We start from the raw sequence: 12,437 nt of genomic DNA, 5'->3' as shown, positions 1-12,437 counted from the left end.
GAATGACTTTCGACTTACTATTTTTTGATCTTAATTGCTTCAGTCTTAATTGACCTTGCCTCCCTTTGACTTAGTCTGAAGCATGCCACTTGTATTTATTGCTTAATTTAGGTTTCTTAATGAACACTATTGGCAGTTTAGATACACATGGCATGCAGCTGAAACTCAAAAACATGGTTTACCTTTCTTTGAGCGACAGGATCCTAACATGTAGGTTTAGTTCCATATGCATTCTGCAGTAAATAAGACTCTGAATTTACCAGGTGAAATACTAGTTAAAAATCACCACAAATGAGAGTTCAGAAAATTTCTTTTTATTAGGAATTTATACATATCTTAATATCTATAACTAATCAGTGATGGGATTTTTTTTCCATGTCAGAAGCAACTTGAGAAACTGCAAGTCGCTTCTGATGTGAGAGAATTGTCCGTCTGCAAGGATGTTGCCCAGGGGACGCCAGGATGTTTGATATTTTACCATCCTCGTGGGAGGCTTCTCTGTTCAAAGTGTTTGTATGTATGCTTGTATTTCTTCAGTTCAAGTTTTAACCAGTAGGAGACCTGATTGTGACCCACACTCCGAATCCCAGTTTCTATGATTCCCTAAGGTCTGGCCAAAAAGGCATTCCTGGCAGAAAGGTTCAACTTTTGAATTCTTTTCCTACAGCAATTTTATGTCTGGTTCAGCTTTTTCCATTTTTCCACACCCCCATAGTAATGTCCTCTAATGCGGTGCATCCTGTCCGTTGCCATAGAATCATCTGTGAGGTCACTGGTTAAAGCTAATTGCTCCCTCCCACAGGAAGGTAATTAGCCAAAAGAGGGGAAAAGGACAATCATCAAAGCCCACTCCCATTTATTGTTTTGAATCCTGCAGAGAAGGAAAAGCCTTCATAACAGTTCCCAGTCCCCAGGGCATGTTTGGGATGGGGCGGAGCAGGGTGGTTCAGCCTATCCACTTCTGGAGAGCAGGGGACCCGTTTATCTCTCCACTTGCTGGCTTTCATCCAAGTTGTGCTGAAGCTAGAGTTTGATTTTTGATTGTTTCACAGATTGACAACATATTTAGTTGGATGTTTCCTGTTGTATTTGGTAGAGCTTTTCTCTAACATAAATACATGTTTGGAAAAGGGGAGCTTGGAAAGGTTCCTTGTGGGAGCTGCAACTCTCGGAATATTTCAGCCACCACGGTCAGGAAGATTCCAGAAGTTGTAGTCAAAAATAACTTTATTCTCAGCCCTGAACTTTAGGTTTCTTGACAGGAGGCTGAACTAACTTCATCCTTGGACCTGGAGTCCCTGTGCTTAGCAGATCTTAATAAGTGGTTTGATAGTTTCTGTGGTTGAGCATACTGTCTCACCATGCAGCCAGATGCTGGGTTTTTACAACAGGTATAACCACTTGCACAGTGCTAAACACAGACAATCCAGCATATCTGTGCTGATAGGGCTTTCTGTTCTGCCAACATTCAGTTGGATTTCACCTAATGAAAAAAAGCTTTAAGCTCAAGTCAAACATTTTCTGGGCCATGCCTACACAGGCCGAATAAAACATACTCACCTGAAACCTGCTACAAGTGGTCCACATGGCATACAGGCCAGTTTCTCCACAGTTTTCCATTCTTTTACCTTGAACTGAATATCAGCCATGGCAACTAAGGGTTGTTCTGGTGATGCACTCTGTCCTGAAACCAGGCTGAAGTGGGTTCAAGTAATCTATTTCCTGCAAAAACACTAGATGTTACCCAGCCACTATGTGTTTAAGCACTTTGTCCCAAAAGGAATTTTTCACAATAGCACGGTATTTCTAAACTATCCCTGGATCCAGGGAGCTCCCCTTTAGGACATGACACATGATAACCTTCTTCAAAGCAGTGGCACCTCTCACGTGACTCAGTGAACTATTTACCACCTCCTGGACTCAACCCATTCCATCTGCTTCTGCAAGATCTTATCAGCCTATATGGGCAAGAGTCAAGCTCATATGTCATGTGCAGAACTGATTCAAATGCATTAATTTGCATCAAGAGAAGACAACAGTTGAAAATTATGTGTCCCCCCCCCCCCCCGGAAAAAAAAACTGGCCAAATGGAGCACTCGATTCATCCCCAGACTGTGTGATAAATGTGGCATCATGTTCTGATTGAATAAAAGCAACTTTCTCTTCAGAGTTTGTAGTGATAAGCAGGCATCTCAACTCCTAGCTTCTTTGGGTTCCACCTAATAAGTTCCTCATCACCCAGAACAACTCTGCTGGTCAGCATAATGACATCTGTAAAGTAAATTCAGAATTGTGTAATAGAACTCTACTCTCACTCTATCAAAGTCAAACAGCTGTTTATTTCCTGGATTTGGATAAAATCTAAACTGACTAACATGGAGAGTTTTGTCATTTTCCTCTAAACATCTCCCTCATTATGGATGCATTGCCCTTTACTAGACAGAGACCCAAGAAAAAATACTTTTTTCAAATAACTGTCAAATTCACTATCACAGTATGGTGATAGTACAGTGAGCTCTAAACACAAGTCTGGATCACTTTTAAAGAAGATTAGACACATTCATGGAGGATAAGGCTTTCCATGTCTACTAGTAATTAGTGATGTTTATGTGTGTAAACACATATACACTTCTTCCAAGTTCAGAGGCACAATCCTTCTGAATATGAACTGCTGAGGTACAGTGTGAGAGAAATTATCATCTGTATGTCCTGCTTTGTAGGCTTTCCATGTGCATCTAGTTGGCATCTGCGGGAAACAGGATGCTGAGCCAAATAGACCTTTGGTTTGATTCAGCGGGGTTCTTTTCTGGAGTTTCCCAAGTACAGCAGTGTTCTTAAGAACACTATTTGAGAGCCAACTTGTGTCTGTGCAAGTTCAGTTCCTACAGTTTGTTTCATCCATGTATAGTTCAGATCAAGCCACATATTTTGGGTTAGAAGGGAATTAAAGAGAGCTCAAGGTGTTTTTGTTTTGTTTGACAGAGCCATTGATTCCCATAATGCAGAGTTATTCCCAAGGGTACACACCGGGACTGTGCCATTCCAGATGCTCAGTTGTGAGTGGGTTGTTAGAAACTGGAAATGTCAGTCAGCATTCTGCTTTTCATCTCTGTTGTTCCTACCAAGCTGCTGGCCACGCACTTAGCCACAACTTCTCCCCTGCTGCCATTGGGCCAGAGCAGATTTCACAAGTATGTATGTCAGTTTTTTGTTTTTGTCTTTTTTTGCCTTCAAGTTATTTTCAACTTATGGCAACCCTATCATAGGTTTTTCTGAGGATGAAAGTATATGATTTGCCCACTGTCACCCAGGGAATTTTCATGGTTAAGCAGGGATTTGAACCATGTTTCCAGAGTTGTAGACCAGCACTCAAATCTCAACACCATGCTGCCTCATGTATGCACACTTGTATTAAAATTTTAAATGAACGTCTGACTTTTATTCTGATAATAAAACAATGGCAAAATCCCACAATCCAGTAAGAGGCTAGCTGTGGTATAGAGGAGCCAACTTGTGGTCACTAAGACTAAACTCTTGGCTAAATGACCAGGACTTTAACTCAGGTATGATATGATAAAATCAAGCTGGTTTCAGTGACAACTAGGTCTTTATGGAAAGAGCAGTTAATGACCACTTCTCTCTCCTCTCCACATAACAGATCGCTATTTATGGTGGGCTGAAGAAGAGAGTCCTTCCAAGCATATTATCACACATCACATAAAGGGGAAAGTGCTCCATCAAATATTGTCCCAAACTGTTTAGGAACTTAAATGCAGTCACTAATACATTGATGTTGGAAGGATAGCCTATTGAGCATCAGCAAAATTGCCACTAGTTGTTAAGTAAAATGTCTGAGGAGTTATGTTCTGAAAGGTTTTTCACCAGGCAGCCCTGCTATTAGAAATAGCGATGCAACACCCTCAGAAAGAAAAACATAAAGGGTGGCAGGAAGCTCGAGAAGGCAAGGAAATTATCTGTGTAATTACACCACAAATACATGGGGGATACACACACACACATACAGAGAGAGCAGAGAAGTCCAACATAAGGCTGCCATTTTGCTTTCTCTTTTCTGATTATGTGCCTCAAATGGGAATCAAGGCAATTGACAAATAAAATAAGTATATGTTAAACAATAAAAAGATTAATTAAAACAACCCAAAAAGCAACTGAAAGCAAAATATATTTCAAAAGACAGCCTTGTATTTTCCATATTTACTAGATTACATGGATATATTCGCAGTTGTCCTTAAAAGATTTTGCCATGTTAAGTGTGTTCCTCTGTACTTTGTTTCTTCCTGAAGCAACAAACAATGCTACCCTTTGGGAAATCAATATATAAGATGTAGGTTTTTTTCCTGAATGTTACTTCCTTCCTGCTTTCTAATGAATTTGGCTGCCTCTCTTCTGAAATCTCACTCTTTGCCAAGAAAATTGCAGCTTCTGCAAGGAGAGAGATATCGCAGCAATTATTAACTATGTGAACTAATTTATGAAATGTTTTGCTATGCATTGTGTACTGTGTGAATACATAATAATGGATATGCTGGCATAAAATCGTTTTAAGGATACCCCCTCATCACTTTTGTAGGTCCTGGAAAATTTGAGCAGGATCTTGACTCTCAGGGGTGAATGTTTTGAAAAGGGAAACATCTATGAGATCCACGAGATATTATTTTGATGTAATCCAAATCCAAAGAGCTCAACCAACCCATAACTGATTGTGTGTATGTTTGTGTGTTATATGTATGTATCTCCTTTCCTTTTTTGCAGCAAGATGATCTCCAAAGTAGTATGTGTGTATACATTTAAGCACTTACCTTTTACCTCACCATTTTATGTCAAAGTATACTTGTGGTGCTTCACAATACAACATCAGCTATGAATTAATAATAAATTACTAAATCATAAAATATTCCCAATGAACTAAAGCTTGCTCTAAGTTCCATCTTTCAATTTCATTTGTCAGTGGTGCTACAGACAATTTTGCAGTAAAAGGACCCAGCATCCACAAAAGAAGATTGCTATGTTGATGCACATCAACAAACTGGTCCTAGCAGCTTTAATTTCTACCAGGAACAAGAAGGTTTAATTATCTGTTCAAGATCATCATTTCAAGGGTAGCTCACAACTACATAATATTGCAACAAATATCCACTTTCCCAGTGGCCGCTATAAGAATTGCTGCTAAGATAGGAGAAAATGGGAAGCCTGAAGGGGGTGGTATGACATCTATGCTAATCATAAAGACCACAAGAGATCTTCTGGCTCAGCCCAAATGCCTATGTAATCCAGCCTTCTCTTGGCATGAAAAAGCCACCAACAGGACATGGGCAAAATCCCTCTCAGTGTTTTGACTTTGGCTCTAGTACTGTTGATACTAGTGTGATGTTGTGGTCTGAGCACTGAACTTTGATTCTGGAGACCAGGGTTGGATTTCTCACTCAGCCCTGGAAATTTACTAAGTGACTTTGAATGAGCCACACATTCTTAGCCCCAGAAAACCCTATGATAGTTTCACCTTAGGGTTGTTGTAAATCAGAAATCACTTGAAGGCACACAGCAACATCAACAAATATGGTGCCAGGTCTTGGAAAAGCTACATTTTAGGTCTATTGTTCCCCAAAACATGAAAAGCAGGGGAAGAATATTTTTTCATACTCTGGATTCTTGTAATCCTCTTTGATCCTCTCTCATACTAGTTGAGATCAGTTCCTTGAGGACCAAAAACATATATTTCTGTTCACTAATGCCATTTTTACAGTGACCTTGCTGTCACCTTTGTTATGCCGTGAACCACCAAACAAGGGGGAGAGGCTGGAATGATGCAGTCACATGAACTGGAGTGAATAAGTGGTGACAGAGGCACATGTGAGGTGGGCTGGATTCTCAACTGATAAGAATCTGTTTCAGGGAAATGGGATTTTGTGTTGCACTTCTCTACCAGAATTCCTCCACAGGTTTCTTTAGAGTGATTCTTCAGATTCTTTTGTTTCCAGCTCAGCCTCTGATAAGGCATTTCCTCATTGTAGTGCAGTATTGCACATGTCCTGAAGGCAAAGTATTTTGAACAGCCGAAACTCAAGCCCAACCTCAGCAAAAACTCAGTTGTATGAGTAACATGGATGAGACACGAAGGCTCCAAGTCATTGTCTGCCCATGCAGAGATAACAGGACAGCTCTACTTTATCTGACTTGGCTGGGGATTTGAGGGTTGACTTTGGTTGACCAGCAATGGTAGTGACTCAGTCTGAGTGAGAATTTCCTCTGCTGAGCAGTTTGTTTTATGGATGTTTTTGGGACCCGCAATTCCACCCAGATGAGCCTGGCCTAGTTTGACATCATCAAATTGACCTGCTTGCAAAATTTTAAGATCCCAGAGAATATGTCTTTCTCAGAATGGATCTTAAGTAACACTCCTGCCAAGTTGAACCAGAAATGGAAGGCTTCTTGAAAACTGGACAAATTATTGTCAGAATCCTTCTCCTTTGTCTCTAGCTCAGTACTACTATAGTTGCCATTTACATTGGAGCTGCATTCCTGTGAGCATTCACTTTGGAAGATGTTTCACTGAAATCAAGTTCTAGACAGTCTCTCTTAAGCTCTGTGTTAGCTAATGTTCATTGGCAGACACTGCAGAAAAGAAAAAGACAAACCTTTTGATCTGCAGGCTAAGTACCCCCATTGAAAGCATCAAGGTAAACATATTGATTAATAAAGTTGGTCACACGTGATCTTGGAAAGGTAGGTCCATATTATTTATCAGTGCTATAACTAGAAGAATGCAAGGGTATATCCAGAAGGTGCTTTCCTTGGGCTTCTAAAACTGACTTTTGAAAGCTTGTGGCTCCTTTTAAAACTGCCTTCACTGGCAACTGCCCCATTTCTAGACACAGCTCTGAATGTTAACATTAGCTTTTAGAACCCTAAAGTACTTAGAACCAGGATAGATGCATGATCTTTTCATCCTATATGAGTAAAGTTAATGAGGGAGTCCTTTCTTAATGTTATGGCTCTCCTTAAGGACTGGGGGAGGCTATGTGGGACCCATGGATTGTATTTTTCCATGTCTGACCTGACCTCTTTTTAATTGGTCTTCTTTTGTCATCTAAAGACTTCTGGTTTGGTTATTTTGGAAGGCCCTTCACTGGGCCATTGTGGTGTGGCAATTCAGGGTTGGACAAGGACCCTGAAGAGTGGTGAATCCCCGCTGAGTCATGGAAGCCTATTGGGTGATCTTGGGCAAGTCATACTCTCTCAGCTTCAGAGGAAGGCAAAAGCAAACCTCTCTGAACAAATCTTGCCAAGTAAATCCCATGATAAGTTCACCTTAATAGGATTGTCATAAGTCAGAAATGACTGGATGATGAAAGCCTGACCTTTCCATGCCTTTCTGCTTGAGCTTATATTATTAAAAATATACCTCTTTGCTTTTTTTTATCTTGACTTTATTTTATCAATTGTTTTTAAATGCCTTATTTGTTGCCCGGGGCATTCTCTAAGCAGTGGAAAGTAGGAGACAAATGAGAAGATAAATAGAGAGGATAAGCTAGGTACCTGATTCAACATATGAGATCCATTCAGAACATCTAACAAAGAATATACGGGCACCTTTCACATATCTGGCTGGGGATAACTACTGGGTCAATGAAGATATGAGTGACATTCAAAACATTCTGGTAGAGTAGCACCTTCCACCCTCTGGTGCATGTTATAGATTTCACTTTGCATTGCAATGTGGAGTCCAAAACGTGTGCAGCTTATCTCACATCCAGTATCTGCAGACAGATTCAGTAACAGGAACCATTTTTCCTGTCTACCTCTTGCAGAAAGGCTTAGATCACTGCAGTAACATACCCCTGCCAGTCCTAAGAAGGTTGAACACTGTTCTACATACAAATAGATCATATAGCACCGTTGAGTCTCACTGAGAGAAAGAAGTTGGTAGAATAAGCTTTTGTAGACTTCAGTCTACTTCATGAGATGTGTAAAGCAAAGTGCCTAGGAACAGGGCTTTCTAGCTAAGAATGAACCTAGTAGGCAAACCTCACTTTGACCTACGCAAAGGCAAGGGGAGCTACGATTTTGCATTCCTTTTTGCCATTGACCCTTTTTAATTGACAGACCTTTTTACATGTAACATGAAGCAAAGAGGAAGACTTGCTCCATAATTTACTGAATTCCTGCAACAAAGCAGACATTGCAATGCCCCCTATTATTTGGGTGGATCATTTTGTATATGTATGCTGGGATTGTGTTTGTTCACTCACCTGCTGCCTTCTAATGTAGTCAGAAAGCAAACAGAGCTCCCTAAGGTGACCTTATTTATTATGGAACCTATTGCTGAGGAAGTGTGAGGGAGGGAATTTTTTTTGCAAGGCCTGATAGATAACTTGAAGAGAACTTTCCTCCAGTGTCATGGTGGACTTTTCTACTTTGGATTCCTGTTTGGAACATATTTCCAGTGGAATACAGGTGTAGATGCCTTCAAGCAAGAAAGGGTTTAGCAAGAAAGGGTTCCTTCCAGGGTAGTCAAAGAATCATAGATTGTCGAAGGCTTTCATGGCCGAAATCACTGGGTTGTTGTAGTTTTTTTCGGGCTATATGGCCATGTTCTAGAGGCATTCTCTCCTGATGTTTCGCCTGCATCTATGGCAAGCATCCTCAGAGGTAGTTAGGTAGTGACTTCTGAGGATGCTTGCCATAGATGCAGGCGAAACATCAGGAGAGAATGCCTCTAGAACATGGCCATATAGCCTGAAAAAACCTACAACAACCCAAAGAATCATAGAGTTGGAAGAAACCACAAAAGCCATCCAGTCTAAATTCCTTCTGATGGCCATCCAGACTCCAGAGAGGGAGACTCCATTACACTCCAAGGCAGCCCCTTCCACTATCCAACAGCACTTACCATAAGTCCTGCCTAATGTGTAGAGTGAGTCTCTTTTCCTGCAGTTTGAACCTATTGCTCCTTGTCCTGGTCTCTGGACCCCTTGTCAACGTGGCATCCTGTCACTTCTTAGCCTTCTCTTCTTCAAATTAAACATACCCATCTTTCTATGCTGCTTCTCATAGGATTTGGCTTCCAAAGCTTTGTTCACTTTGGTTGTCCTTCTCTGGACGCTTTCTAGCTTGTCAATATTCTTCTTGAGTCAGTATTGAGCCTGCTGGTGGCACATTGGGTTAAACTGCTGAGCTGCTGAACTTGTTGACTGAAAGGTTGGCAGTTTGAGTCCAGGGAGCAGGGTGAGCTCCCACTGTTAGCCCAGTTTCTGCCAACCTAGCAGTTTGAAACATGCAAATGTGAGTTGATCAATAGGTATCTCTCCAGTGGGAAGGTAAGGGTGCTTCATGCAGTCATATCAGCCACGTGACCTTGGAGGTGTCTATGGCCAGCACTGGCTCTTCGGCTTAGAAATGGAGATGAGCACCACCCCCTCCTTCAGAGTAGAGCAGACTAGGCTTAATGTCAGGGGAAACCCTTACTTTACTAGTCCAGGTGAGGTTAACCCAAAGCAGAACAGAGTGGGACTGTGACTTCCCAAGGTCTGGACACTGTATTCCTATGGACGCAGCCTTGAATGGCTTTGGCTTGTTAAGCTGTTGGCTCATGCTCCGCTTGTGGTGTACTGAGACTCCAAGATCCCATTGAGAGGTACTGTTTTCGAGCCAGGTGCCACCCATCCTATATATGGCTTTTAAAGCTGCGGCATAGTGGGGAGATCGCCTGGAGAGAGAGCCGTGAGGGTGGGCTAGGTGTGTTACCCCCCTCCCCTCTTCCGGGAGAGGAAGGGGAGAGGGCCGAGTGCTGGGCGGACACGGCCTCGCGCGCCCCAAGCCTGGCTCCCGGAGCCTTGGTCGGAGCGGCACGCGCCCCACAGGGACGCCCCCGGCCGCTCTGCGCGCGCCTCCCCCCTCCCCACCCCCCCGTGGCCCTTCCCACCCGCAGGAGCAGGCAGTCAGGCAGGCGAGCGGAAGGGGAGCCTCCCTTTCTGAGCGAGCGCGAGACCCCGTGCGCGCGCCCCGCTCCCACTCAGCCCGCGCCCCCTTCCCTCGCGCGCGCTTCCCCACGCCTCCGCCTCCCTCCCCTCTTCTTTGCGGAGCCCGAAATAAATAGCTTTTTTTCTGTCCCAAACCGGCGGGCGGGTGAGTGGGGCTAGCTTCCTAGCCATTCGGGAGGGTCCCTTTTCGGTTGCCACAGTCTCCCCGGCGGCGCTGACGGAGAGAGAGAGAGAGAGAGAGAGAGAGGAGGGGCCGTGGGCGGGGAAGGTGGCACCACCGGCCGCTTTGACAGCGTGTCTTTTTTTCCTCCCCCGTTTCCTCCCGCTCTCGCCCCCGCCTCCTTTTCCTCCTCCTCCTCTTGCCCCCTCCTCCTCTTGCCCCCCCCTCCTCCCTCTTCCCTCCTCCTCCCTCCCCCACCCGGTCCTCCCCGCTCCCCTCCCTTTGGTTCTTTCTTCTCCCTCCGCGCTTCAGAGGCTGGCCTTTTAAATGCTTTCCTCGAGGCGGGCGGGAAGAAGATGCTCGGCGGCGGAGGAGGAGGCGCCCACCACACCACCAGCCACACCAGCACCAGCAGCATCAGCAGCAGCAGCATCAGCATCAGCAGCAGCGCCGCGACCCGCCCGCCCTCCCGGAGCCTGCCGCAAGACGCCGCGGGGCTGAGCGGCGAGGAGGAGCCGGGCCTGAAGGGCTTGGCCAAGGCGGCGTCGGCGGCGTCCTCGTCGGGGCTGAGCGGCGAGCCCGCCAGAGCCATGATGCAGAAGCGGGCCTCGGCCAAGGGCCCCGCGGGGCTGGGGGCGCCCAAGTCGGCGGCGGCGGCCGAGCTCAAGGTCTTCCGCTCGGGCGGAGGCGGTGGCGAGGGCCGCGGCCCGCTGGCCTCCAACCTCCGCAAGCAGAAGTCGCTCACCAACCTCTCCTTCCTGACCGACAGCGAGAAGAAGATGCAGCTCTACGAGCCCAAGTGGAGCGACGACATGGCCCGGGCCGCCAAGGGCTTCGGGGGCAGCGGAGGGGGCGTCGGAGGGGGCAACCGCGGACCTCGCGGCGGCGGCGGCAAGGAGCCCCCCGGCATGATGATGATGATGTCCAAGAGCCTCTCGCGCTCGGAGCACTCGCTCTTCCCGGGCAAGCTGGGCCCGGCCTCCAAGCCCCCGCTGGCCCCGCTGGCGCCTCTGCCCTCCAACCTGGGCAAGCCCAGCCGCATCCCCCGCGGGCCTTACGCCGAAGTCAAGCCCCTCAGCAAGGCCGCCCCCGAGGCCGCCCCCGACGATCCCAAGTCCGACGACGAGATCCTCTCCAGCAAAGGCAAAGCGGGACCCCAGAAGCAGCAGCAGCAGCAGCAGCAACAGCCCCCGCAGCCTGGGCAGCAGGCCGGGCAAGGGCAGCCCACGGGGTCCCAACCCGGCGGGAAAGGCACCGACGAGAAGGCCTTCCTCAAGGTGGACCCCGAACTGGTGGTCACCGTCCTGGGAGACCTGGAGCAGCTGCTCTTCAGCCAGATGTTGGGTGAGTCTCGCCTGGGCCCACCTCTCTTCCTGCCTCTCACCGGATGGGTCGGGGAAGGACACTATTTCTCACCAACCGGGGAGATTCGGGGGAGGATAGCACAGGACAGGTGTGGAGGTGGTGCTGGGGTGCCTGCATGGCATGCACCAAGGGGCTGTGGGCCTCCAACTCCTGCCCTCTTCCCTTTATTGCCTTCCTGCGCCAGGTACAGGGTGTGAAAGTGCGAGGAACTGGCGCTGCTCTCTAGGAAGGGTCACCCTCAGTGATGCCATCACAATCTAGTGGTTTCGCAACTGTAGGCACTCTAGGAACACTTACTATCGCCTTCCTGTTTTGTCTGCTAAGCACTGGGAATAGTGCCCTCCTTCCCACCGCAAGAGAAGTCACCTCCAATGGGACAAAATTGCTCTGCATAGGTTGAACATGCCTTTTCTGGAATTCCCAAATACCCCAGAATCTGGAATTGTCCACCAGGCCGTGCAAGGAAAAACTGGTTCGGTCTGCACACAAATGTTGTTTTATGTGCAGCATTATTTTTTTTTAAAAAAATACTGTATAGGGTTATCTTTAGGCTGTGTATATGAAAGATAAGGGAATTTTGTGTTTGGACAATATCTCCATGACATCTCATCACATGTGTATATACAAATACAGGTATTCCAAAGTCCACCCCCCCCAAACAAACAAACAAACAAACAAACAAACAAAAAACCAAACACCTTTGGTCCTAAGCATTTTGGCTAAGGGATACTCACAATATATGGGTCAGGATTCCCTAGCTCATATAAAGTGTGTCATATAAAGCAGGTAATGGAAGAAGGCTGAGATAATTCCTTTTTGCTCCCCTCAAGTCAAGGGAGGGCAAGGGCAGAGAAATCTTTCCCTCATTTACTGAATTAGCATAAGAGACTAGTAAAAATAGAGCAAACCCA

General features: G+C 45.9%; 1 protein-coding gene across 9 annotated transcripts in view; it reads left to right on the top strand.

Moving 5' to 3' along the window:
• NAV1 (neuron navigator 1) overlaps positions 1–12,437 on the top strand; it is a 340,794-nt gene that overhangs the window by 103,176 nt on the left and 225,181 nt on the right. For 8 of the 9 annotated variants that reach the window (XM_067468119.1, XM_067468118.1, XM_067468117.1 and 5 more), the window contains exon 4: positions 10,474–11,505. The exons of the other annotated variant lie outside the window; for it this stretch is intronic. In XM_067468119.1, the coding sequence (XP_067324220.1) occupies positions 10,474–11,505 (1,032 nt within the window). The remainder of the gene's footprint in view (positions 1–10,473; positions 11,506–12,437) is intronic. 9 annotated transcript variants of the gene reach the window in all.

This window comes from Anolis sagrei, chromosome 4, assembly GCF_037176765.1.
Source record: "Anolis sagrei isolate rAnoSag1 chromosome 4, rAnoSag1.mat, whole genome shotgun sequence".
Taxonomy (NCBI): domain Eukaryota; kingdom Metazoa; phylum Chordata; class Lepidosauria; order Squamata; family Dactyloidae; genus Anolis; species Anolis sagrei.
Note: the sequence above shows the minus strand (reverse complement) of the source record. Positions and strands in the feature narration are given on the sequence as shown.